This window comes from Xiphophorus hellerii, chromosome 10 (genome assembly GCF_003331165.1).
Source record: "Xiphophorus hellerii strain 12219 chromosome 10, Xiphophorus_hellerii-4.1, whole genome shotgun sequence".
NCBI lineage: Eukaryota > Metazoa > Chordata > Actinopteri > Cyprinodontiformes > Poeciliidae > Xiphophorus > Xiphophorus hellerii.
Genome location: NC_045681.1, coordinates 12,554,391 through 12,581,217, shown reverse-complemented (window position 1 = coordinate 12,581,217; position 26,827 = coordinate 12,554,391). Strand labels below are relative to the sequence as shown.

Here is a 26,827-nt window from a genome sequence, read left to right as displayed (position 1 = left end):
TATCAGATTCCATGAAACATGTTGGTATGAAGTGACCTAATTTTCCCTCAGAGACCCTTAATATTTCTTTTCATTAATATTCTTTTTGATCTCAACCCGAGCAGCTATTTTTACACAGCTCCACTCCTCCCCGGGACAAAATTTTTGTTATCACTGTTTTGCACTTTAAAAAAGGTCCTGCAAAAGGTTTTAATGTGTCCATGACCTTCGGGGAATTCATTGACTAAAATTTACCTATAGGTTTTAAATTTGTAATCTCCAGGTGCACAAAACTGGATTTCAGAGCACAGTTTTTAAGGAACTGAATACAATTTTTTTTCTTCAGTGGTGGTCAGCTGAAAAGATGACAATTTGTTTAAGAAAATGCTATATTAAAATCTTTAGTTTGCTCATTGAGGTGATTTATTCAGTTAACTTCATTATTCGTGTATCGGGATTGACTTGTTTGTGGAACTACACAATAGAGGGATGAATTGAATCATTGAATTTTTGTCCTCTGATCTTATTATTGTTCACTGACTGTTGCACTAATCTGCTTTTGTAGAGCTCACTCAATGACCCCCCACAATATTTCCATCACGTTTGGATTTTGAATGGCCAGTTAAAACAGCTTGATTCATTTCTTTTTTGGCTATTGTGCTGTTGATTAGCTGCTGTGATTGGCATCATTGTTTGGACCTCGCTTCAGTTGTTGGAAAGATGGCCTCGTATTTGACTGTAGAATGCTTTGGCGTAGACAGATCCTGTCTTCAGTTTTTGTTACAGCACTTTCATTCAATGACTTCCAAGTAAATGGTAATTTACCAGAATTTGAAGAAATAGGCAACACACTTTTAACCATTGCTCTATTTTACCTCACAAAATTCCTCGGCAAAGCATCTCACATTACAATTTTACTTTATGTTCTGATCCCTCCCAGTTTCCAAAAATCAGAAGTAAATGGAAAACAGAGATGGTAACTCAGTTAGATGAAAAGACGTTCAATTTTTTTTTTCCTATGTGCATGCCTCAGCATGATATAATATTATAAACATTATTCCAAACATGGAATCTCACAAATCACCATTCAATGCATCATAAGGAAATGGAAACAGTATTGTTTCCATTTTCAAAACTATCAAGAAATCAGTCCCCTCTACATTGGCAGGCCAGACAAGGAGAGCAAGAAGAAGAATGCCAGGTGGTAACTCTGGAGGAGTTGCAGGGGATCACAGGTCAGATGGGCAAAATTCTTCACAGAACAATTAATTGCCATTCACTTTACCAATCTGGGATTTTGAAAGAGTGGAAAAAAGAAGATTGTTGAATGAAAGCCATAAAAAAGTATTGCACTTTACCACAAGCCATAGACAGCAGAGGAAACATATGCTCTAATTAGGCTCCTCATTTTGTTATTATCTATGTTTGGAGATGTGCAGTACTGGTTACATTTAGTTGAGTAACGTTTTTGGGGAAAACATTTTGTAAGACTAGTTTTACTGCACTGTACATTTTACTGTTATTTTAGTAATATAGGAACTATTGCTACTGTTACTTGAGTAGATTGGTTTTGCATTTAAAGAAATAGACTTCAGAGACTGGAAACATTGGATTTAGTTTTTTGCAACCGTTTTATTTTATTTTTCACAAACATTTTATTCAAAGTTTATGTCATTATTTTTTTCACATAACATGGGTATTTTATTTGAAAGCTAAATGTTTGCTTATGTATTTATATTAAATTAAAAGCCCATTTACTGTCCCCCTTCTGCCCCCAAAGTAAACCATTGCCCCCCAGTTAAATTATACTGGAGTGAGTCTGAGGCAAAATACCCTTTTGAAATATTTATTACATGAAATTTGAACATTGTAATGTGATGAAATGTAAACATTTTCAACAGTGGTATTTCAGTTAGAGTTTAATAACTAATAGGATTTTTTACTGAAGTGCTTAGTAGGAGAGATTAATTAAATCAACATGGTGACTGTTTCATGCAGTGTAACAAGGTGACCTTTTGCGGCTGGGTTTTACAGAGGATGAACAGTTGAGGCAGAATCAGGTGGGACAGCAGTTTATTTTTCTCACAGCATCAATAATCATTTCACAGGTCAAACTTCAGCCTTAAATAGTCCCAGCTGTGACAGACCAAACCACCTTTAATTCACAGGGGACACAGAAAAGACAGGTGAGTCACTTCATATTAGCACTCCACACTTAACAGATTATGCACAAACATTTGCTCAGTTTTACCCACCAGCAGCTCATTGCTCTGAGTAACAATTATCCTCCCTTCACAGGCAACAACCACCTCACTTCTCAATGAGGAGCAGCTGTGCAGAGCCCAGAACAAAAGGCTACATGCTAATCACTAAAATACTCAATAAATACAAATAAATCTTCTTGTGTGCAAATTGTTATTTATGTGCAAATCTATGCTTAAAGTGCAGAGCTAAATAAAGTGCTTGTTAATAAAGTGCAAAAAGTGCTTTTAAAAGTGCTATACAGTGATTTAAGTAAAAATAGTCCCAGTAATGAAGATCTCTTCATAACATGCAGGGAGAGCACATCAAAATATTATAAGATGTAAATATATCTGAGGGTTTTTTCTAATAAATTATCTCTGGTGCAGATGACATTATTAACACATGGTGTTTGCACCTTATCTGGATTGGTGGAGAAAATTATGTCATTTCTTACACCAATCCAGGTGTATTCTTACACAATAGGTGCTATGTATTTACCGTTTAATACATATACAAGAAACAAGAAAAAAGGAATGGTGATTTCTTTGTGCTTTATAATAAGGCTGGTTATAAATGCAAGAAATATGCACATGTGAAGGTGTCAGAAATTACTGTAGTGGTATATTTTTAGACTCCCTTTTTCAGATGTTTCACAGTCAGTGCAGCACAGTTGCAGAAAAGATAAATAGACCCATTTTCAGATTATGAATATCTCAACTCACTATATCAATATAACGGTGGAGAGATTCAATGAATATTCAGATATGCAACAGGAGTAGGTGGAAAGTGAGAGATTTCAAAATACCATCTTATAGCAGTAGAAATGCAACAGTAATAGAGGCACAAAAGGTACCGTGCTGCTGAAGTGATTTTGGCATTTGAACATAGATTTTGAGCCCCATCTTCCCAAAGTGCCCTCTAGCTATTTTATAGTTTAATCGGGGTGTTTGAAGATGGCCTTATCTCATTCTGTAATAACTCCCATTGCCCTCAGAATTCATATTAATATTTTTTTGGGTACAGATCATCATCTAATTACCAGTAGCAAAGAACAGCTGGAAGGTACATCCATTAGAAGAGCTAATGAGCCAATGGTAATAAAAGCAGTGAGTAAGATATAGACATCATGCAGACATGGGATATTCCTTATTAGCATAATAGAATCGGTCCTATTTGACTGTCTGTCCCCCCAACTCTCTATTCCCTGAAAAAAAGAAAGAAAACCATGGAACAATTAAAAAATGAAACAATTCTACAATGTATTGTTTTAAATGTATATGTACATTTGAAACAAAAGCCTAATGTGCATATACTAATGTAAATGTACATTAGGCTTCCCCCTCTTTATAGACAAACTACTTTTTCATTTAGCAAGTTGCAGAGAAACCATATACATTCCAGCCATCTACTGTCTGAACAGCTTGAGAATAAATGAACTCCTTAAAACCTTCTTCTTAGTCCTGAGTGGTTTTTCTTATTATGACAACATAATCACAGTTCTATTGTCACAGCTCATGACAATAGAATATTTTATTTATCATTTAGTGGTTGCCAAGGACGTTTTAGTTGGATATTCCTCTTCATTAAACTCCTACAGGAAAGAATCAGCACATTGTCCTAAAGTCTGCTGAAAAATATAACTACTTGAGATGTATTAGGTGGAATAGCTTTTGATCAGTTTTGATTTTTACTGCTGCAGACCAGGCCCAGCGGCATTGGGGGGCACTGCAGAGTCAAATATGCCTGCCCTGGATGGGAAGTTATTGTTTTGGGGGAGTGTTTTTTTTTTTTTACTTCAGAGTGGCCACCTTTTATTTTTTCTTTCTCCATTTTTCAGTCATATAATTCAACCTATCACTGAGCGATGGCAACATGCTAGCCAACTGCAGGTAAAGAGGAGTGGGTCAGGTCACTGATTCATAAAGACCTAGTTCTTTTAAGTACAAACTTTTTTCCTTATCCCTTTGAGACTGACAAACAAGGGAAGAAAAGCCCTTTATCACACAATAAAAATGTTTTCTTTTAACTATTTGACTGAATCAATAACGATGGTATTAAAATGCAGCGTTAAACCTGTGTAAACACTTGCAATGATGACACTAATCCACTAAACAGATCTTACTGAAATTAATTCAACTGTTCTAACTTTGTGGAAATGATCCAAATGTTTCTGAATCCCCACAATAAGATTAAAGTTATGAGTTAACAATAGCTTCAATGTGGTGACATTTACATTTAGATTAAAGTTATGTACTATAATTAGATATACCAGCTATAATCCCCTTATCCATTTAATTATTCAGGCTTACTCGAAGCTTATTTAACATTTGACAGTTATTAAATCAAATAAACTTTTGATCTTGAATAGCTCCTGATTGTGAACTTCTGTTCAGAATGGAAGGTTTACAGTATATCCACTTAAAATGGATGAGTTAGAGAACAATTTTATTTTTAAAAATTTACTTTTTTGGCTATTGATATCTTTGGTGTCCAATCACTTCACCTGAAATATCTGAGAGATAAAGGACAACTTTTTAATGACAAATTATGTCTTGTTTTTCTCTTTTAGACTGTAGTTTTGATTTAAGAGTAGCTAGTGATGAGTTTGTAACGAAGCAGTGCGTAACTGAAGAATCAGACAGAAACCAACAAAAAACAACATCTCTGCAAGTTTTTTTTTTCAAATAAGCATTTTCATCTCTCCCTAAAGACAGAACCTAAACCATAATAAATATTAAAAACAATGTATTTGTAGGTTGAGAAGCACAGTTGAGTATATGGGCTACACCCATGAAAAACTTGCCAAATACTTTCTACCAAAGCCAAACATTTTATTCGCTACTCACTCTTATTTGGAGATGGTGATGGACGAGTGGCCAAAATGTACTAAATTTGTATTAATCCAACAAACAGGGGCCTCTTCAACAAGCCTTTGCCACACATCTGCCAATGTGGTTGTGTTGGTTCAGTCTGGCAGGAACAGCATTCTCCAGCTGATCAAACAATTGTTTAGGCTATGTTCACACTGCAGCCTGAAGTGACCCAATTCTGTTTTATGCCTTAATACTACCTTTACCTGATCTTTTTATGACAGTCTGAACAACACAAATCAGATTTTCTTTTTATGCAACCCAGGTCACTTGGATATCCGATATCTGATCTTTTCAAATGTGACCTGAATTTGATCGACTCGGTCGCTTTTATCTGACCTGAATGTTATTGATACATTCAGGTATCAATGCTTTCTTATACGGGCAAGCGGGAAGAAAAACAACAACCATGGCGGACTATAATGAGAATTAAGCTGATAAACTGCTGGCTGCGGTCTGCCAGCAACTTCAAAATCGTAAGATATGCTCCACCATTAGCTTTCACATTTATGGCAGTTGGCAAAACACTGAGCACCCTCTCTCTGTGTGCCGTTATTGTGCCCTAAACATCTAAAGCTAAAATTGAAGAGCATAGATGACCAACACAGAATTGGTGACTGCTTGACACTTTATTCTTATCTTATAGTTTTTTTCCTCATCATTTACTTGGGTGTTTTTTTCCCCAAAACAAAAATTTGTTTCTCCAAGCTAATACGTTACTTAATTTCTGTCTAAGGCAGGTGAAACACTGACATCCAAAGAAAAGCTGAACAATTGTTTTAGGGTGCAAATGTAAGATCAGTCTCCAATTAGGTGCAATTATGGTCTTAATGACTCTACCTGTGGGTTGAATTTGTATGAAGAGATGAGACATGCACATGGCGCTGAACAAACAGAGGCCAGGAAATAATAACTGGCTTATCAGGACCTGCTGCTCGCCAAGGCTTACACTGTGTGTGCTGAGTAGTTCAGGCAAGAGCAATAAGGTCGAGGGGATGAGAGACAGCAGACATGCTGGCATTGCCACTGCTTGCTGCCAGTTCTATGTGTGTGTGTGTGTGTGTGTTAACATTTCTCACCTTGTAAGGCCCCTTTTTCTAACAAACACTACTTTGTGATGACACACTGCTTCTTATGGGGCCCAAACCCCATGCTTAGACATAAATGCAGTTTTTAAAATGAATAGAAGTCAACACAATGTCTTCAGTATAACTATACATAACATAACTATACTATAACATGATAAACTAGAATGATTTACTGTAGAGAGACAGACTTAAATATATAGACTTAATAAAGTTACTCTAAGTAAGAGATGGACCAGATTGTTATTAATGCACCAAAATGAATTGCAAAATTAGTACCATTTTTTTCTACTGCAATAAATGCTGCCTTTATTACAAATATAGTTGGATATTTTGAAAGGCAATGTTTAAATAAAGTTTAACTTAGCATATTATATATATTTTTTATCTTGGTTTTTCATTATTTTTGTTATATTTTATTAACAAAAACTAAACTTTTTTACAAAATAAAAAACTTTAAGAAACTTAAAAACAAAAGAATATAGGGGTATAAAAGTCATCTTCCTTTTTGGGGGTATTTTATTACTTCTTTTTTGTTTTCTTCTCATCTTTCGTCCCTTTAAAAGAGTAGATTTATAAAATATTACTTCTGTAGTGATAGGGTTATTTGGTTTAAGAAACACTAAATTCAATTCTAAATTTTGGTATTCATTTGCATCTCAAAATGAGGGTTTTTCATTAATCACATTATTAAGACGCACTAAAAAAATGTATCCATGAAGTTATCGTTCATGCACTCCATAAAGTCTTTCTTTCTTCCTTAACTTTTTGTCTTTTGTGAAATCCTCTGTTGCTGGTCTGAAGCCTTCAGTGGATCTTCATTCTACGGCACAGAGATTAACTGTCACAAAGTCAGAATAAGGGATGGATGGTCCTGTCCAGAAGCCTTTAGGCTGAGATTGGTGGGAAAGGTGAAAGAAACACCTGGGAGCAACAAGTAGAACAAATGACAGCATGGTCAGAGTAGAACAGGTGTCATAGTGTCTGGAGCTTTAATGAGTACTGAGTATCCACCCTGCAGTAAATAGCATTCAGAACAATCTTGGTTTGGGGAATCAGGTAGTCACCTTTATTTGGGTGGAAACTATTTAGAGCAGGGACTGATTCAAGCAGTTTAATTTCAATTATGTTCCATTATTTTCATTTTCACCTTTCATTATTTTAATATAAAATTGTCTTCATTTTGCATGAGACATATTTATGTCTGTGTTGCTGCACTAAATGTATATGCATGGTGGCTGCTGAACATATCCATTTCTCAAGCATAAGCAGCTTGAAAGCGCTCTGTAAAAGAGACAAAAGTGAAGTGTTAAAGAGAACAAACATAAGCTCTGCTCAGAATAAGTTAGCTTGACTCTCCCGTAACAGTTTCTCTTCATCTTTCCGAACTAAAATCCTCCTAATGCGCTCCATTAAAGCCAACTAGATAAATAGAAAGATAGACATTTATTGTCATTGTATGCCAAGGAAATACAATGACTTTTTTGTTAGCAGTCGAGTGTCAGACAACAAAAGCACAATGCAAAATTGCTCAAAGTGTAACAATTACTATTCACAGTTACGCCACAAATCTCTGCCACAGACTTCGAATGTTTTAAAGGCAACATTTGCATGTGTAGAAATCTCTTCTTTCTCCTCAATTTTTCTCCCTTCAGTGTCCTTGTTTTCTGATTGAGCAGGTCTGACCAGTGGGGGAGTTGTGACAAAAAACACCTCTGATTTCTCAGACAAGCCGTTTGCAGCTCTGCACAAGTCTTTGAATGTGATAAACGAGAACCTCACAGTAAATTTCCTCAACAGTTTACTTGGCCACACTGACAAATCCAAGTACATTCGCAATTGATATTCAGTCAGTGTAAACTTGCAGTCGTTCTAATAATCTCTTCTCATCCACACATGTACTTGAGGTTTGCCTCTGATAAGGCAGCTGAAAAAGGAATCAATATTTGACTGATCAAGCTGTTCAATAACCAGGGAGAGATAAGGGTAAGCAACCCAGAAGAGAGGATTTTGAAGTACCCTCCTACTGCTTTTCTAATGAAACTTAGACATAGCTTCAATTACGCTCACATTAATTTTATTGCTCATTATCACAGTAAGAGGTTTTCTGCAATAACAACTTTTCTATATGCCTTAAATGAAAAAAACACCAACTCATATTCTCTATATCCGTTAATTCATGTTAAATGTGGATTTAGAAAAAAAATCTCTTGATGGTGACAGCACATTTAATAAAGATGGAAAGGTAAGACATTTTAAGTGATCTTTGATCAATTCTCACCCATATAATAGATAAAACGATAATTAATAATTGGGCCACCTCCTGAATTAATCACTAGATCTCAGATAGGGCTGTGGTTGTTATCACCTTTGCAGGCCTAAAGGCAGAAATGATGTGCATCATTACCTACAACTTCTGTGGGGAAGCTACTGAAATTCCATCAACTTCACTTCATGCGTCCACTAAAACTCAAAAAGGATCCCCAAGTTAACATGATTTTTGTTCCCTGTATGCCTTTTTAATAAGCCCGAGCACAGCTATAGAGTGCTATCATCCTTCAGCCCGAGGCAGTGCATTTTTATTCCAATTACTTCTTTCACACGAAAAAGGGAATCATGGTTTTAGGGAACTATTTTAACACCAGGTGTGTTCCCATAAAAAGAGGACCTCAAATGAGATTTTGGTGCTGTATGAATTTACCAACACTCTGAAGCTGCATAAATGAATCAACGCTGCCTGGGGCAGCGCTCATTGAATCCAGCTCTCTTCAGAGGTGAGTGTAATGTGAAATTACACATGTTAGCAGGCAACAGAAAGTTTACTTTAGTAGGGAGTTTAAATTAAAATAGAATAAATGTGCATTCCTTTGTGAATTTTTAGTTGAAGTGACTTTGACAGAGTCTGGTGCTAAATTTTATGATGGTTAATTATATTTATGACAAAATGCAAAATCCAAGGCATTCCTGTGAGCACCCAAAAAAGAGAGCAGCTCTGCGAACATCCTGCTTTCCCAACGGATAATGGATACCGATAGATTTGATTCCTTTGCACACAGCGTCTCCCAACGTTGCAAGTGAGAATGAGTCGCCAAATTGGCGGCATTTTGCTTCCCTCTACTGTAGGAAAATAAGAACAGCAACAAAACGAACATTTCAGGTCAGGCTGGGCTTCAACAAAGGTGCATAATGCAAGTCCCAATAGGAGGAAATAAAGGAAGCATACAGATGTTCATAAATAAATAGTGTAAGTGATACTTTTAATCATATTCTGTAAAAATCTATCTGATCACAATAGATACTTTATGATTGAAAATATATTTTACACTGAATATCATTCATCTATCCAGATGGAGCCAAACTCCAGCAGTCAACGAACGAGAGGCGGGGTACACCCAGGACAGGTCGCCAGACCATCACAGATATTTAGCATTATTTATACAATTAAAACTTTTAACAATGTGAAATGTATGTATTCATAGTGAAATAGTTGGAAATGCAGGACAGCTGCATTGAGGACAAGCCTCTGTATATGGGGCACTTGCTCTACCTCTATACCAAGCAGCTCCCCTATTTACCTTTAATTCTTACAGAAAAGAGCTTATGATGTAGCATTGATCCACATCAGAGGCATTCCTTCCCTTTACAGTTCTCAAACCTTTTTCTGTTAATCCTCTCAGTTAATATAATTCCTAAAATTTTGATCCATCTGTCCATCTAATTCATTCTCCAGATTCATTTAACTGACAAGTTATGAGACTGAAATGAAAAAAGCTCTGTATACTAATATGTTGTAAGGTAGTTGAGATTCACTGCACAAAGTGGATGTGAAATACTTCCTCATCTTCCGCCTTGATTGACATGAAACTTGTGAAATTTTAAAACCTTGAGCAAAACATGTCCAGGAGGTACGAGCACAGAGAGGTTTGGTCTGTGAGCATTGACAGACAGGCACTAAGTATCCGTTAATTAGAACACCTGGGATGAGTCTAACTGGGCCTAAATGATATCAGATATGTTTCTCAAGTTCCATGTACTTTCACTGTTAAACATCATAAAAAACTAACTGAAAAAAAAAAACAGAACAGGGAAAAACAGCAATGGGTCTCTTTATTATATTGCTATTTTCTGAGCCACAAAAATCCTCTAAAATAAAATCTATGTGCACAAAATTACAAAGCCAAACATCCCCCTAAACACGACACGATATAATAAATTTAGCTCCATTGAGCTTACCAGACAATATCGCAGAACTGGCTCATTAACTACACTATACTGCTAGAGAAGTGCACTTTTTCCTTTCAGTTTTTGGAGATAATAAATGAGAGTACCCTTAGAGTGAAAATGTATATACCCAAAGGCATTTTACTGCAGCAGCATTTAGATTTATCTATTTGGACCGGAAGGTGTAATTGAACTCATAAGTCAACAAGACTGTGATAATGTGATCAGTATAGGAGGTATATGTTGGATTTTCTTTTTCTCTCTTTCCGAAAACATATTTGCTGTTCATCTTTATCTTAAAAAATACAATTCAGATTATAAATCACAGAAAAAACTTTCATGTACACATTCAGTCATTTTTTTAATCTTGATGATGCCTTCACTGCAAACGTTATTGCTATTGTGGTTCTCTTGCTACTGCAATATTAGTCTGGAAAGACTATTTTAACACCTATTAAAAGAAAGTACATCCTATGTCAGTTTTTTGGATTTTACGTATGCAAAACATATAACAAATTATTGGATATTTATCAAGTTCCAAACTATTTCAAATTGAACTGCAGCAACCAATGCATTGGCATTTTTAACAAAATGCTTCTGTTTGAAGATATTTAAGAGTCAAAGGAGAGACTATATGTTTGTCAACTGAAGGTTGGCCCAGACTGCCTCATCATCAACATCTTCTAAATGAGAATTTGCTCCTAATGTTTTGATAAAACCAACAGTTGAATCATGAGATGTACTTAAAGTTTTACAAGTGGCTTTTTTTTACTAGTTAAATATTGACAGCATGCAATGTGTTCTTTAAATTTGTTCTTGATGTTAAATTTAAGCCCTGAACTCTGCTGTAATATTTTTCCATCACTTTATCCCTGACTTGCCTGCTGTTTTTTGACTTTATGATGCTCTTTGTTCTTTAATGAACTTCTGAGGCTGCTTTTTTGTTGAGATAAAATTACACATAAGTGCATAGATGGACTCTATTTACCAGCATGACTTACTTCTAAAGACACTTGTGTGCTGGATTTTTTCACAGTATGAAGGCAAGTTAAATCAAATAGATGTCTTACTTTTCAGATGTTTTTCGGATATTATATATTAGAAAAGAAGAACCACATTCGTTACACCTCACAATTCTGCATTAGTTTATGTTTATCTATCACAAAAATGGCAATAAAAACATCAATTATTTAATTTATGTTTGAGATTGATAAAGCATATTTCAATTTTAATGTAACCGAAATACTTTTGCTAGGCTCTGTCCTATATTTCTGTTCAGAGAATTGAAAAGCAATGGATGAAATGAAGAATAAAGAACCACAACCGTTTTTATAATGACCTTATGAAATACATTCTTTACATATACAGGAATCTGCATAAATTTCCATATGATTGCTGTATGAGGAGTGCCTTGCTAAAAAATCAACAAATGGAATTGCAGTTTAATAATTGAATATATCAACTCTTCAGGGTTCTATTTTAAAACAATCTTACCCAATTTCAGTCATCAGTGTAACCAGATAAAGTGCTTTAGTTCTTTTATAGTAACAATCTGTCACAAAAGGGAAATTTATGTTAACTAATCTCTAATTTCAGTTTTAAGCTTATTGATCAAAAGGCTGTGTAAACTCTATGTTGGTCTTTTTCAGGCTTCTGGACCAAGAAAACACAAATTGTCACTTGAATTGTTTGAGTAAATAAATAAATAAATAAAGTGTTCAACATAAATGCTGTAGTTTGTTGTGCCGTGGTAGTCACTGTGGGTAAAAATAAAACACTTTGCGTTTTATTTTTTAACAGAAGCGATTCATCGTAATTGTTAGTTCGCTATTCAATATTTTTGGTGTCTGGCGCTTGCCGTAGGGAAATATAAAACCTTGTTGAACCGGAAGTCCCGCCCCTTTTCGTCCCCTTGCTGGCTGATTGAGTAAGTTTTACGTTCACACACGGACAAATTTACCGAATAAATCTTCATCCATCCTCTTTTTCAAGCATATCCTCCAATTTCTAACTTACGGAATTGAACTATATAGCCTTTTATTGTTATCGTGGTGTACACATTTTATTTTTAAGGCTATATTTCTCTGTAATCTGATTGTTGGATTTATCTTTCCTTCCACAGCCTTCAGTCCGCTCACACGGCATCATGGTGAGGACGTTTATTCTATTTAAACGCATAAACAGCATTGCTTATAAGGTTGTTAGCTATATTTTTTACCACCTGTGGGTTCTTTGAATGCTTAAATTTTGGTTTGGTGAGAAAATTACTTGGGCTTGTATGACATTAGCATTGGAAGTTAGCATTAGCAAGACTTAGCTCTTGGATCCACCAATGGGCCGTGCAGCATTTTAGTGACGTTTAAGCCCATTTAAGCGCTTCGTATTAATGTTAATTAGAATATTTATTTAGCAGCTAAAACTTCGAGGTTTGGCCAAAGCTTGAAAGATCAGTTAAAAGTGCTATTTGAACGCAGCAAGAAGTCCAAACATCACAGTCTGAAGTGTCAGTGATGCATTTCACAAACTTGCAAGAATAAAGGATGGACCAAGTGCTGGGTTTTGGATTTAAACAGAAACTTCAGTTCCACCGGTCCACTTACAAATGAACTCAATCAGTTCTCGCCTGTGCTTCCAGTTGTTTTGTTGTTGCTAAATTATTTGTACCATTTGTTTGTAGCCTCGCAAGATCGAAGAAATCAAAGATTTCTTGCTGACAGCCAGGAGGAAGGATGCCAAGTGTAAGTTGACACTGCCAGCAACATGCAGTATATCGAGCTTATTGTTGTCATGGTTTTGTATGACAAAACTTTGCAATAGTTCTATGTCCTAATTTTAGGATTGCAAGACTGCAAGCTAAATGTATCATTATTTCAAGGCAAGATGTTCCCTATTGCTGCTGCTTTTATTTGTAAAAATATAATTTATCAGTAATGCGGCCTCTTCGTTGAATCAAGAGACTGGCTACACAGAACCAACCCAAAAAAGGTGGCAAGTGAATGAAATTGATTATTTTTGATCAGGTCAGCTGCCTTGTCATTCTGTCATTAAAAATGCCTCTTTTTCTAAAGTAGGTTTCTGCAGCGTCGCAAAAACAGCTTTTGTCTTATTGAAGAAAGGCTTTTTTTTCTTCACACGATTCATTACCAGTTTGTTCATCATTAGTGTGCATTTAAAGAGGTTTCACTTGAAATCAGGGGTTTTGATAGTTCTGTAGAAGCCTCATGTTGCCTTTTGATGTGGTTGTCAGTATCTGAATGTTTGAATATGGCTCAAATGTAAAAGTGCTGAGTGAAAGTTGTGATCAGCAACTTGGCTGCACAAGTTTGCATTCTCTTGCTGATTCGTATATAATACTGTTCTTGTGATGCTGAAAAATGAAGTTTATTTCAGCTTTATATAACTGACTCATGAAGGTTTCGGGCCAAAACTGACATTTGGATCTGTGGTTTTTCCATTTTATAGTTTATCAAATAACAATTTCCAGGTATCTATTTCTAAAACATTCCAAGTGTTTCACCTTTTGCTGAGTGCCAGTAGTATGTAATGAAACTGGTAAAGGATTAAGAGTTGAAACCTTGAATATCAAATTCACAAAACCTTTTTGCAACTTTAACCGCAAGATTAATTGAAAAATATTTCCATTTGTGCCGCTCAGCCGTAAAGATCAAGAAGAACAAGGACAACGTGAAGTTCAAGGTGCGCTGCAGCAGATACCTGTACACACTGGTCATCACAGATAAAGAGAAGGCAGAGAAGCTCAAACAGTCCCTGCCCCCAGGTCAGTAGTAATGAAGGTATTTGGCTTCAAGTCCTTGTCTTTTCACAAATAAATCCCAGTTAGAATAAAAAATGAACTCTTGACAGTGTTGCACATTTATTTGTCAGAGATATGTGGAGCGTTTTGGAGAACGTAACCGACTTCTTTGAAGAGGACGTGTTCAGTCAAATGTTTTTCCCCACCAGCTTGTTGAGAAACAATTCTAGAAATAAACATATCTGCTTTCTTACAAATTCTCTTAATACCCAACTAAGTAATGAGTTTTAGAACACAAACAAAAATTCAATGTAAGTGGTATAATGGAAAAACTCATTATGTTCACTGGGCAGGAAAATAACCCAAAGTAAATGTAGCACAATTTGTACCAGATTAAATCAAGTTAATGTGTTGTGGGCAGGTTTTTTCACTAAAAATGCTTTATCTTGTGTTATTGGGTCTGTGTGGTAAAACTAGTGACAAATTCAATTGGGGTAACTGGTGCAGTTGACATGTTACAATAGAATTTCGTGAAACCCTGTCATTTGAGTCAGCTAAGAGTCAAACCAAAACTACCAAAGTTTTCAGAATAAAAGCAAATATGAATAACCTCTGGGACTAACATCATTAATTATTTTAAGGAACACCATTTTTGTAGTAAAAATAGTATTTTTCTTTTTAAGTATTTATTGCCGTCCTTTTGACATTTACATTCCAAAAATGACAAAACTTTGACATTAATTCTAGAATTGGATTTTAAACAGAGCCATACATCAAGAGTCAGTCATTGCTGCGGTAGCTATGCATGCAATGTTTTCAATTACAAAGGAATGCCTGGATTAAATATTTAGTGAGCTGTAATGTTTTTGTCATCCACTAGTACAAAGACATGATTTATGTAAGAAGGCTGGAAGATTCTATAAAGTTTGAGGAATTTGAAAGTCTTTACTTGTACCAAACTACTAAATAGTGGGTTTAAGAGTGCAAAATATGTGGATTAAAAATAAATCTATGAAAATGCAAGTTTCTTGCAGTTTCTTACTGTTCTTACAACAGATAAAATTTAAACTATTTAATGTTTATTTTCATTAAAAAAAAAATTTCCAATCATCATCTTGAAAGGATTTGATGTCTACAATTCAATTAAAATTATACCCAAGGTCTTTCCTTTAGTCACTGAATGCTAAATACGATCTGAACACATTTAGCACAGATATAGGTAATCCACACATTTTTCCAATCTAGGCTTTTATAGTGTTGTAAGAGTTGAAGAGATTGTGGTTTCTTTCTCGCTATCAAAAGTTAGTTTTCTTAGTGGTTATTGGCAAAAATAGGTGAAGACACCATACAGTATTATCCAGAATGTTCAGATAAATCTAGAAACTTAAGACACTGAAAATACTTACAATTTCTCAAAGAGAAGATCATTTTGAGATTTGAAATTACTGAATTTTGATATACCACTGAAAAATCTCACCAAAAGATCTAGCACCACTAAAGCTTGTGCAAAAACAACAATTTGGTCACACTATAGTGACTTTGTGTGAAGATGGAAAGTACATGAAAGATTTCTCCCTAATATGTGTAAACCAATATGTTGGCTTAATCAGGTTTTAAAAGGATTATATTTTTTAGTGTTTATTTGAAATCCCAGTTCAGAATTCATCAGAAGCCCTAGCAGAACCTTATTTTATTCGGACAAACAAAATCATTTTCTGCTGCAGAAATTAGCTTCCCTCTTGACATGATCTAAATATTTTCTAACCTTTTTTTTTCTTTTACAGGTCTGGCTGTCAAGGAGCTGAAGTAAATCCATGATGTACAGATAGTTGTAATAAAAATGGGAAAAAAAGTTACTTTGTGTGTGTTTGTTTTTGTTTTTTGTTTTTTACCTTTTTAGCATACTTTTATGTTAAATATCTCCAGTCACGGTCATGTTAACAAGATTAAGGTGTTGAGTTGTTAATGTTTTCAAAATTTTCCTATTGGTGTTTTTGTTAGACTTGTACAGTAAATATTTGCATTTAAAAGTTGATATTCCTTAAAGGAAGGTGCAGATGTATGCAAAAGACATCTGCATTGTTTTCAGTCTTTACAGTAAATCACATTATTTACAAATTTATCTCAAAGTACACCATGGTCTGAGATGATGCATTTATTCCTGCTGCTGAATTTGAGTTTTAACGTTTCTTACATTTTGATAAAGACTCAACCAAAAATACAGAGTAGACCCCTATGTTTAAAGTAAATGTGATAAATACCAGACTAAGTCTACTTTTCTGATCATAAATGGACTGGTGATAAGTAATTAACTGGTGCATTGGTTTGGCTGGCTGCTTAACCTGCAGTTGACCGTTGAACATACATGCTTGTGGAAACTTGTGAAACGGGTTTTTGCAGCTTTATGCTTCCAAACAGCTTATGTAAAGCACTGTTCACTTTTTCAACAAGCTGGTGCATGGCAACAGGGTCTGGAGGATAAATGTTCCATACAGTCAAAAGGGATATTATTTGGCCCTTTGCACCTTTTTAGAAGAACTTTAAACTGGGATGATGCGATGGAAATATTTTGTCATGTTGATATTGACTCTGATGGAGTCTTGATGCCTTTACAAATTATCAAAGGACTAAAATGTGCAACACGTGTAATCAGAGGTGATGCACAAACTAAGAACAATTGCTATGAAACTAAATTTGTGTTGAACAACATTTCGGTAAAAAGCCTACTTCCTGATGTGTAGTTAGTCTGGTTCTTGGGGTTCTACTAGCAGCTTGTGTTTCTGTAAATATTGCACAACTTTAGAAACAAGTTATTCATTCAGACTTTTTCTACACTTGATTAATTTTCATAAACTGCTAATTTTTGGTATCTGAACAATAAAATATTGGAGAATCATGGGTTTCTGATTCCTGTCACCATGCCACACCACCCCAAAATTTACCAGACCTTCCCTGACCAACAAGTATTTACTGAACTTGTGTCTTTTTATGAATCTACTTAAAAAGAAAAGCTAACAACATGAATGAGTTAATTTTAATTATCTTTATTTAATGTCACTTTTTAATCCATCATTTATTTCTGGCTCAGCAGGATCACAATAAATTGAAAATTTATTTTATATTGGTTTTGGTGTACCACCCCGAAACTTTCTAGACACCCCATCTGGCCACCTTTGCCATCGCCTTCTGGAGGCGCCTCTCCTTGTAAGTATCTCAATTGACCGCTAGATGGCAGTGTAGATATTAAATCCACATGAACAAATAAAGCAACGGTATACCGGCACAAACTAACCCATAATAGTTTAATAACCATTTAGCCGTGGGTTTAATATATAGTTATTTTCTAGAGATCAGGTCATTAACTGCTCTTGCAGAGACTGAGGTCTGCGCGCTCCCGTGTCGCTTCTTGTCCCTCACTATCAGTGCGCGCTCCCGTTGCTGACAGTGCTGTTTGGAGCAGCTGTCGGTCGGATAGTGTGTGAAGATCCTCGGACGCGGAGACATGAGTGCAGAGTGACTGGATTCTTTTGAAAGGAAGATTTAAAAAATCCTCCCCGGGCTTCAGTTTACGTCACCCCTGCCGCCTGAGCTGGATTTGTATTTCAGCCCATGTTTTCTTTATTCCCCTCTCTTTAGGCTGGAGTTGCTGGTTAAACTGAGCATGCTTATATCTTTGTCTTTGTTTCATGTGAGACTTGATTAAGATCTCGGGGCTGCAGACCAGACCGCCCGCTTCAAAGATTGAGAGAGAGGCTAATCATCCAGGCTGCAGCCCAACTTTTTTTTTTTTTATTCCCAGTCCGGTCAGGGATGTCTTTGACTCGAGTGGATTACATTGCGCCCTGGTGGACTTACTGGCTTCACAATTTTCCCCACATCAACCTTAGATTTCAGCCCACTGACAAGAGTTTCCAGCCGGAAGATGAGAACTACCAGCAGGTCAGTAGAGCAAAAATGAGATACAAGTGGGACTCAAAATATCGGTTGTGGGCATATCTTTGGGATTACGCAGTGAGTGGGGTACACAACTCTTGAGTTTATAAGAGATTGTTATTTGATACAGAAAATTCATAGATTTTTCTTACCTCTAACTTTTCTACGTTGTTAACCACAAATTCCTTAGTATTTTATAGGTATTTAATGTGACAGTCTGATACAAAAGAGTGTCTTGATTTAACAATGGAAAGTAATTGATACCTGGTTCTCAGTCTGATAGTTGTGACATTTCCATTCAGTGCCTGTAGACCATCATTTTCAAGTCTTACCTCAGATTATTAGCCTCATTAAGGTCTGAACTTTGACTGGACCATTTTAACACTTGAAATGTCTTTTATTTGAAGCGTTCTGTTTTAACCCTGCCCAGCTTGTTTGTCCCTGTTAAATTCCAGTGTTTCCATGACATGATGCTACTACCATGTCTTGCTGTGGTGGGTTCATTGTGTTGGTTTTCCACCACTCATATAATCCATCATGTAGACTTAAAAGTTAAGTCTTGGTCTACTCTGTCCAGATGACTTTTTTACCTTTGGTGGGTCCCATAACTTATTCCAAATCTCAAACAACATTTCTTGTAGCTATTTGGTTGGTTATGGAGTAATCAATTAACATTTGCCATGTGGACAAATTCTCCCACCTGATAATTGGATGATTAATTGAACAAGTTTGAATGAGAATCCTATTGTGCTCCTGTAGCTCCCTAATGTTCCTTTTTGAGTATGCAAAAAGGAACATTAGGGAATGGTAAGTAGATTAAACTTACCATTAAAAACTGTACAATTTCCCACAAAGTCTCTGAACTTCCAGTATTCACATGAGGTAATCATCAAAGAGGGTGAATAATTTATTTTGTGATATAGAGCTAAAAACTTGTCATAAATTATGAGCTGCAAGCTTTGTGATCTCTCTTAAAGACCTTCTTATGGCATTTTACCACTAAAGAGCATTAAGCCATACTTGTGGGAAATGCTGCCATGGGAGTTAAACTGATTCCCATCTCCACATGCTGTAGCAGGAATATTTCACACGCCCTTTCTGTGGACTGGGATTGATTTTTGGATGACTAAAGCTCAAGCCATGAACATTTTTAGTCCCATGAATATTTAAATATATCTCTCTTTAATTTTCTTAAGGTTACAGCCCAGCTTCCCTTGGTGTGAGTAGTTTCATCCCACTGAGAATAAGTGACATTTAAGGTGATTTCTGCAGCACATTGGCTCGGGAGTCTCCAGAACTTGGGTTTTGTGGCCTTCCAATATTCAGACATGTTCTTTTCAAATAGTTTCAAGGTTCCACATTTTAAATTAAAATGTATTTTCACAGGAATCGAAAAAACAAACTGCACCAGCTTAATTATAGTCTGCATGACAAAGCCACAGGAAATCAGCTCCTTACTCATCAACTTCCTAAACCCACATGTTCTGACACTATCAAGGCAGAACAGACTGCTTATATTTAATCACTGGTGATGTAAAGTGAGCTGTTTGCAGTGTGGGAAACAAATATGTGCATTACATGTTGCACTAGACCAAAAAGTAGAGTGAAAGAGGACTTGTAATTCAGGAAGTGAGTTTGCTTTAATGAACAAAATGTTATACTCATAACTTTCAGAGCTGAGTGAGTGAGCCGAATTGGAAACCCTCTTTATCTACTGGTCATTCTTCTAGTTTCTGTTTGTAATGTATGAACTATGATCTTGAATAGAAGACAACCCAGGCTGACTCCACCAAGCAAAGCCTTTACTGGACATTCCAGTATAGTATCACACGCTGCAATGAATCTCTTACTCTTAACTCAGCGTTGGACATTATGTCTTGGATTTTTTTTTTAACTATAAAACTCAAATTCTTTTCATGGACTCACAATCCTGTGTTGAGTAAGGCTAGGACAGACTGCACAGGATTTGTAAAGTAGACATTTACTTTTGAGTAATATGTACTTCTTACTTATTTAACAAAATCTATACCTAAAACTGATGGGAATTTCAGGCGCTGTACAATAAAGAAGTTTCCCTTTTTGAATTGACTTACTAGATAAATTAACTTTGTCACTGATAACTTTGAGATGAACCTGTATAACTTTGATGTTTGATGTTTTGAATCTTTTCTCTTAAACTGCACTTTGAGTTCTGAATAGGAAACATAATTGTATTGTTTCTCATATTTGGCTGCAGTATAGTTCATTTTAGATTAAAGACTTTAAGTTGTCACAGCTGTTGTTTTAGTATTGTAGTAGGAAGAATTCCCAAATGTTTGCATGCTGAATTTGTGTTTTCCCACAAACTCATCGGGTTTAGTGTCTGTTGCTCAGTAGCTTCGATTAAAAGCACTAAAGTAATGTTTTACCATCAGTTGGGAACATAATATTTATTCTGTCTTATTAGGAATTGCAATGATTTATTTCCTGTTCTTCTCATATAAGCTCATCCAAATTGGATTTTTGTCTCTTTTGGTGTTTAGAAAGTTGCAGAATGAGACAGAGAAAGGAAACATGTTTTTTAACTTCTCTTACTGCTAGTTTCAATTCTCAGATCCTCTGAGACGTGCACTCATGGCCATGGGGTGTAGGTGGGAAGGATGGTGTGTCTCAGCAGGTGAAAATTACTTCTTCTTTGTGTAAAAAAAAATGCCATCCAAGTGCAGTCAGTCACTTGTTTGGTGGGAAACCCCCAACTATTGTCTTTTCGAAGTCTATTTCACTTTCCTTCCCATCAAAGCAAACTGGCTTCATGTATCCATTTACCCATCTACATCTTAACTGTAGTTTCAGCTTTCAACCTCCTTAGGGTTACAATAAAATTTTAGAACAAGGCTATTTATGTACATGGGACATTTTCAGCAACAAGGCAACCCAAAGTGTTTTTCATGATTAAAACAAAAATAAAAAACGCAAATGAGACAAAACAACATCGCAGTGGCAAAGTAAAAGAAAACCATTACAGGTAGAAATGCCCTCTACAGTCTGTGACATTACTGTTGTTATTAATCAAAGGCAACTTTCAAATTCTATTCTCTGAATCACAAGGAGTCAGTGTACAAACTTTAGAACTGGCATTATGTTGCTCTACTTTCCTAGTTTTAGTGAGAACACAAGTAGCAGCGCTCTGGATCAGCTGCCACTGTCTGACCTTTGTGATCCCCACTGTTGTAGGGATCAATTTGACTGAAGATAAACTTACAGATGAGTTTCTCTAGATCTTGCTGGGACATTAGTCGTTTAATAATTGAAATGTTCACTTGGTGACAGAAGGCGGACTTTGTAATTTTCTTTATGTGTCTCTGAAAGTTCAGGTCTTTGTCCAGTTACTTTCTGTTCAGCTGAAGAAAGCTATTGCATGTCCACTCATGGGTTTGTTCTATGCATCTGCTCAGAATTTTAATGTGTTCATATTCACCTGGTGACATTGTAGTCTAGCACTGTGTACCATCTGCATGGTAACTTATCTTATTAGTTACCATGAGATTAGTTATGGTAACTAATTTGAGCTAGCAGGAGGATGTAGATATTAAATAAATGGAGCCCCAGTCGCTTCAATGATATATCATGGACTACAGTGTCAAATGCCGTGCTAAATGTCATGCAGAAGCAACACTGTGGTTCTTTCTCGGTCTGTATTTATGTGAATGTCATTAAACACTTTCACAAGGGCAGTCTACGTACTCTGGTGAGCACAGAAACCAGACTAAAAGACATCAAAACTGTTGATCACTGTTAGAAAGCTTTTTAAAACACACATTTTTTAAACACTTTGCTGATGAATGGATGGTTAGAGATTGACTTGTAATTTTACAATAGTGCTAAATAGAATACTGAGGTTCATATAAATTTCAATAAGGTTAAGGAATGATACAAACCAACCAAATGACAGGCAAATATCCCAAATATTCAATATAAATGAAAAATGTTACTACCATTTGTATTCAGGCCTCTTTCCACTGATACTTGTAAATAAAATCCAGTAGAACAAATTGGCTTAAAGGATCACCTATTTACTGTTTAATATTCTCACTATTGAACATTTATGTAAGTATACATACAGCTGTCCTGAGTAGGCCTCAGAGGTTTGATGAAGTGCAATTCACCCAAGCTGACAAGCTAATCAGAGAAGAAGCAAGGATTCGTGTAGTAACTTTGGAGGAGCATCAAACATCCACAGCTCACAGGGGATTAGTGGACATATGACTGCATATCATGTTCTTTGCAAATTTAGCTTTTATTAACCCCCTATTTCACATCACCTAAACACACCATGCCCCCCCAAAAATTAGTGGAGGCAGCATTGTGTGGTGGGAACATTTAATTAATTTAATTAAAAATAGATGGGGATGAGCTTCAGTGGAATCTACCGCTGCTTACAAATGCTCTTTAAATGTGATTTAGTTTCAACTTTTTGCAAAAGGTAATAGAGATAAAGTGTGTAACACTTATAGCTGTAAGTGAAACAAAAGGTTGTTCTGCAGAGTATTTACTCAATTGGAACTGAATACAAACACATGTCATAGCTTCCAGATCACTATTTACAAAAAAATGTTGAAACCCATGCCTAAATACCTTCTGCCCCACAGTTAAGACCTTCTTTCTGTTGTTTGATCACGAAGAATTCCTGTGCCATACATGTCAAACTGTTTTGTTTTCATGATCTGACTTGTATCTTGTTTTTATCGTGTTCATACCACTTTTCCGTTTTTCCCTGAAGTGACTGACTGTAGCCCAGATGAGTTTCTGCATTGTTTATTGGTAAAGAATTCAGTGTAATGGAGCCACATGTGAGCCTCAACTGACTCGTCTAATGTTGAGCTCATTCTATTGTACAAAAACTGCTGAGTGGAGGTTTGTTTTTTCCTGCCTCCGTGGATCGTATTGAGGAACTTGGCGATGGCTACAACCCAGGACACATGCTCTGTCAGAGGAATTGTAATTGGGCAATTGTAACATTGGCAAAAAGTCCTGTCTTGGCTTCTTTCCATGAAATTTGAAGGAATTTCAGAGGTTGGGGTCCTCTACTGTTCTTTGTCTGAATTTCTGTGTGCATGTGTGTGTGGTAGCTGGTTTTTACTCTTTCAGTCAGTGATGTCAGTAACATCTGCCTGACAATTTTCTCTAATTTCTGTCTTCTGACAATAATCAGGGTATTCCCTTTGTATCTAATAGTTATATATGTAGGGGAATTTCGTCCTGCTGACGTCTGAATAAAAAGCCACTTCTGAATAAAAAGCAGCTTTGTAACCACACCACTCTCATACATCACACTGCTGTATTAAGGGAACTGCTGTATTAAGGGATTACTTATTGTTCTCCAAGTTGTAAGGAAAACCTAAATCCTGTTCCCTGATGGTAATTGTTTAGTGAAAATACCATGTTTTTTTCAGTCTCTCTCCACCAGATCTGTCAGATGTAGAAATATATTTTTTCTGCTCCATCACTCCTAGTGCTGAAGCCTTGAGAATAGATAGAGGACAAAAACTGAAATAAGCTTGTCCAAAATAGGACAGAGGCCTAGTTTATTCTGGATTTATTGTGAGTGTGTTGAGGCAGACATTATGTGTAGGTCAGAAGGTCTGTGTCCATCTGACTTCTCTTTTTTCTCTCCACTTCCTGCTTTGTCAATCTGACATTCACTTCTTGCTAATGACAATGGCCAACACAGACTTTCTATCATGAGTCTCCTTTGTAGTATTCTAGTGTTTTGTAAAACAAACATAATTCGTGATCATAACGTTTAGCTAAAATTTGGAGTCTAGGAGAAAGTAATTAAGTGGACACATAAAACTTGGAAAAACTGCTGATGGGTCACTCAGCATTGTGTATAAAAGTAGTTTCCAGCAATTTTGTGTGAATACAAAGAATTATGACATAAAATGAACTAACTGATTCTGCCTGAAATAATCTTTCATCTTCCGTTGAGTTTGACTTGGAGACTGTAGAGTTTCACATTTATCCAATTCTGATATTTCCTTGTAATATTAATAAATTCACTGTAATGGAAACATTTGACTAAGTGCCGGAGCAGGTCTTCCTTATAGTGTTTTAAGGTTGACGTGTTTAAGACTGCACTATGTAAAGAAAATCGCACTGCCTGTGCACTTGGCCCCGCCCTGCTCCACTTGAGCAGCAGTGACCATAGAATCCCGTCAGTCACACATCCCCAATGATTTACACTAGACTTACCCTCCGGTTACAACAAGCAAAACGATGAAGTCACAACACGCTAAGCAAAAGCTAAAAAACAAGAGAAGTTACACTGATTACTTAAATTGTGGTCTAAAAACAAAAGTAGTGACATCTTAATTAAAGAATATCTTGGGTTTACTTTGGGCTCGGGCCTATAATTAAAGTTAATTAGATCAATCAAATCAATCAATCAAATTTTATTTGTATAGCACATTTCAGCAGCAAGGCATTTCAAAGTGCTTTGCATCATAACAAACACAGAATCACAATGCAATATAGAATCAATCATTAAGTCAAGTTACATCAATAAATTTGTAATTGATTACATTTCAAATACAATTCTAAACAGGTGGGTTTTCAGTTGAGATTTAAAAGAAGTCAGTGTTTCAGCTGTTTTACAGTTTTCTGGAAGTTTGTTCCAAATTCGTGGTGCATAGATGCTGAAAGCTGCTTCTCCTCGTTTGGTTCTGGTTCTGGGGATGCAGAGCAGACCAGAACCGGAAGACCTGAGAGGTCTGGAAGGTTGATACAATAAAAGCATATCTTTAATGTATTGTGGTGCTAAGCCGTTCAGTGATTTATAAACTAACAACAGTATTTTAAAGTCTATTCTTTGAGCTACAGGGAGCCAGTGGAGGGACTTTAAAACTGGTGTTATGTGCTCTATCTTCCTGGTTTTAGTGAGAACGCGAGCAGCAGCATTCTGGATCAGCTGCAGCTGTTTGATTAATTTGTTGGACAGACCTGTGAAGACGCTGTTGCAATAATCAATACGACTGAAGATGAACGCATGGATGAGTTTCTCTAGATCTGGCTGAGACATTAGTCCTTTAATGGGCCAGATCAGGCTTGGACACAATACCAATGGAATCAGACCAGGTTGGGTTGGATTTTTTTAGGCCAAATCTAAACTCTAATGAGAACAACCCCAAAAATACGTACAGCCAGAACTGCAATGTAATGACAAAAATCAAATTGTATTTGTGTGAAAATGACTTAATCAAAGTCCTGGGCTAAATCTAATGTTCACCTCTGACATGTCTCTACAGAATATGTCTCTCTTGTTAGGTAATGTAGCTTATAAGGATGTGAAATAAATGAACAACCCACAGACATAAAGTACTATTCTGTTCACTATGCTGTAACTGCGAAGTAATTTCCCTGCTGGGATGAATAAAGTACTTCTATTCTATTCTATTCTATACTATTCAATTACAGGAGCAAACATTCTCTTTATATGCTTGATTATTCTATCTCATGAGATTTTTCTGTAGTAATTTTCTGAAGAAAGCAGCCCAGTTGAGTGCATCCAGACTGTCTGGATTCCAGACCTTTTGTAATTTTTCCTTCACTTTTGTCTTTTTTTATGTCCAGATCCTCATTCCCTTCACCCTTTCCTTCATCTACCTATTTAAATGGTTTCATCAGAGCCATTGTAGGCCATAAGAAAACTGGCATGAATTTAGAGGGTAATTTCTTTTAAATTATTATTTTAAATCATTATCTTTATTGACGAAATGTAATTCTCAAGATTATAGTTTGATTTAGCAACTAAATGCACTAACCGTCCGGTTGGGGTATTTTTCTTGAGTTTGTGACGGCAAATGAAAATTATTTGTGCCAACAGCTAAAAATCTATTATCTTTTCAGCTATCAGAGCCTCCCTAATTGCATTGGAAATTTACCAACTCTTATAGCGTCCTCCACAAGAAAATCAATCTTAAATCTGTCACTTCTGATTCCCATGCTCCTTGTCCCACCTCAGCCTCCCTCTGCGTGCATTGATGACTATGTAACTCTTTGTTAAATCAGTGATTCACTTCTGCTGAGCTTCTCCAGATCAAATTTTTTTTTCTTCCTCTGCTTCCTGTTCCACTCATACATGCATACAGAATGTATTCATGGTTTTCCCCCTGGCTTTCCAGAAGGTCATTAACTCCTATTTGTCTCGATAGTACTTGAAGCCAGCTAGCACCGCAATTGGCTAGACTGGATAGCTCAATACTAATAAAGGGTTGTGCAACCCTCATGCTGATCTGACAACATTCAGTTAGTCGGTGTTAACACCACTCCATTGTTGTCAACAATAATGGAGATTTTCTTTTAACTTGTTTGGTGCTTTGTAATAGCTCAGGTCATTTAGAAATTAAAGCAGGTCAGATCAACAACATTCACCCATTATTCAAAGCTTCGCAAATTAGGACAAGTGGATTGTATTCAAGCAATCACATTCCCCTCCAGTGTAAACAACAATGAAATATCCTCTTCCCTGGAAACTGGGGGGTTGGGTTTCCTTTGTTGTAGGGGTGTAGCATCAGAATTATGACCCCTTGACTTCCCTGAGGGAAGGGTCTCAGGCTTCAGCGTTAGGGAGGGTGTCAAGGAAAGCAAATTAATGGGTTTTGTGGCACTCCTGAAATGTCAAAGTAAGCATGGCCTTCAAGGAGAAGCAGAAAGGGGGCAAATGTCAACAAGGTTTTTTGGAATAAAAAAAAAATGCAGTTATA

General features: G+C 36.2%; 2 protein-coding genes across 3 annotated transcripts in view; both read left to right on the top strand.

Moving 5' to 3' along the window:
• The first annotated feature begins 12,277 nt into the window (after positions 1-12,277).
• On the top strand, positions 12,278-16,009 carry rpl38 (ribosomal protein L38). The gene is made up of 5 exons (XM_032574963.1): positions 12,278-12,326; positions 12,522-12,548; positions 13,077-13,137; positions 14,055-14,177; positions 15,938-16,009. Exons 2-5 carry the CDS (start codon positions 12,546-12,548, stop codon positions 15,961-15,963), a joined length of 213 nt encoding a protein of 70 aa, XP_032430854.1. The 5' UTR covers positions 12,278-12,326; positions 12,522-12,545; the 3' UTR covers positions 15,964-16,009.
• Positions 16,010-17,587: 1,578 nt separating this feature from the next.
• Positions 17,588-26,827, top strand: part of ttyh2 (tweety family member 2) — a 56,439-nt gene continuing 47,199 nt past the window's right edge. The window contains exon 1 of one of the 2 annotated variants that reach the window (XM_032574966.1): positions 17,588-18,092. In XM_032574966.1, coding sequence (XP_032430857.1) covers positions 17,964-18,092 — 129 coding nt within the window. In that variant the 5' untranslated portion in view covers positions 17,588-17,963. The remainder of the gene's footprint in view (positions 18,093-26,827) is intronic. The other variant, XM_032574967.1, reaches the window with a different exon arrangement.

Excerpts from the sequence above, each read along its gene's own strand:
- rpl38 (XM_032574963.1), top strand. Across the intron at positions 13,138-14,054 it reads CAGGAGGAAGGATGCCAAGT|CCGTAAAGATCAAGAAGAAC; the intron begins GTAAGTTGACAC and ends TGTGCCGCTCAG. Across the intron at positions 14,178-15,937 it reads CAAACAGTCCCTGCCCCCAG|GTCTGGCTGTCAAGGAGCTG; the intron begins GTCAGTAGTAAT and ends TTTCTTTTACAG.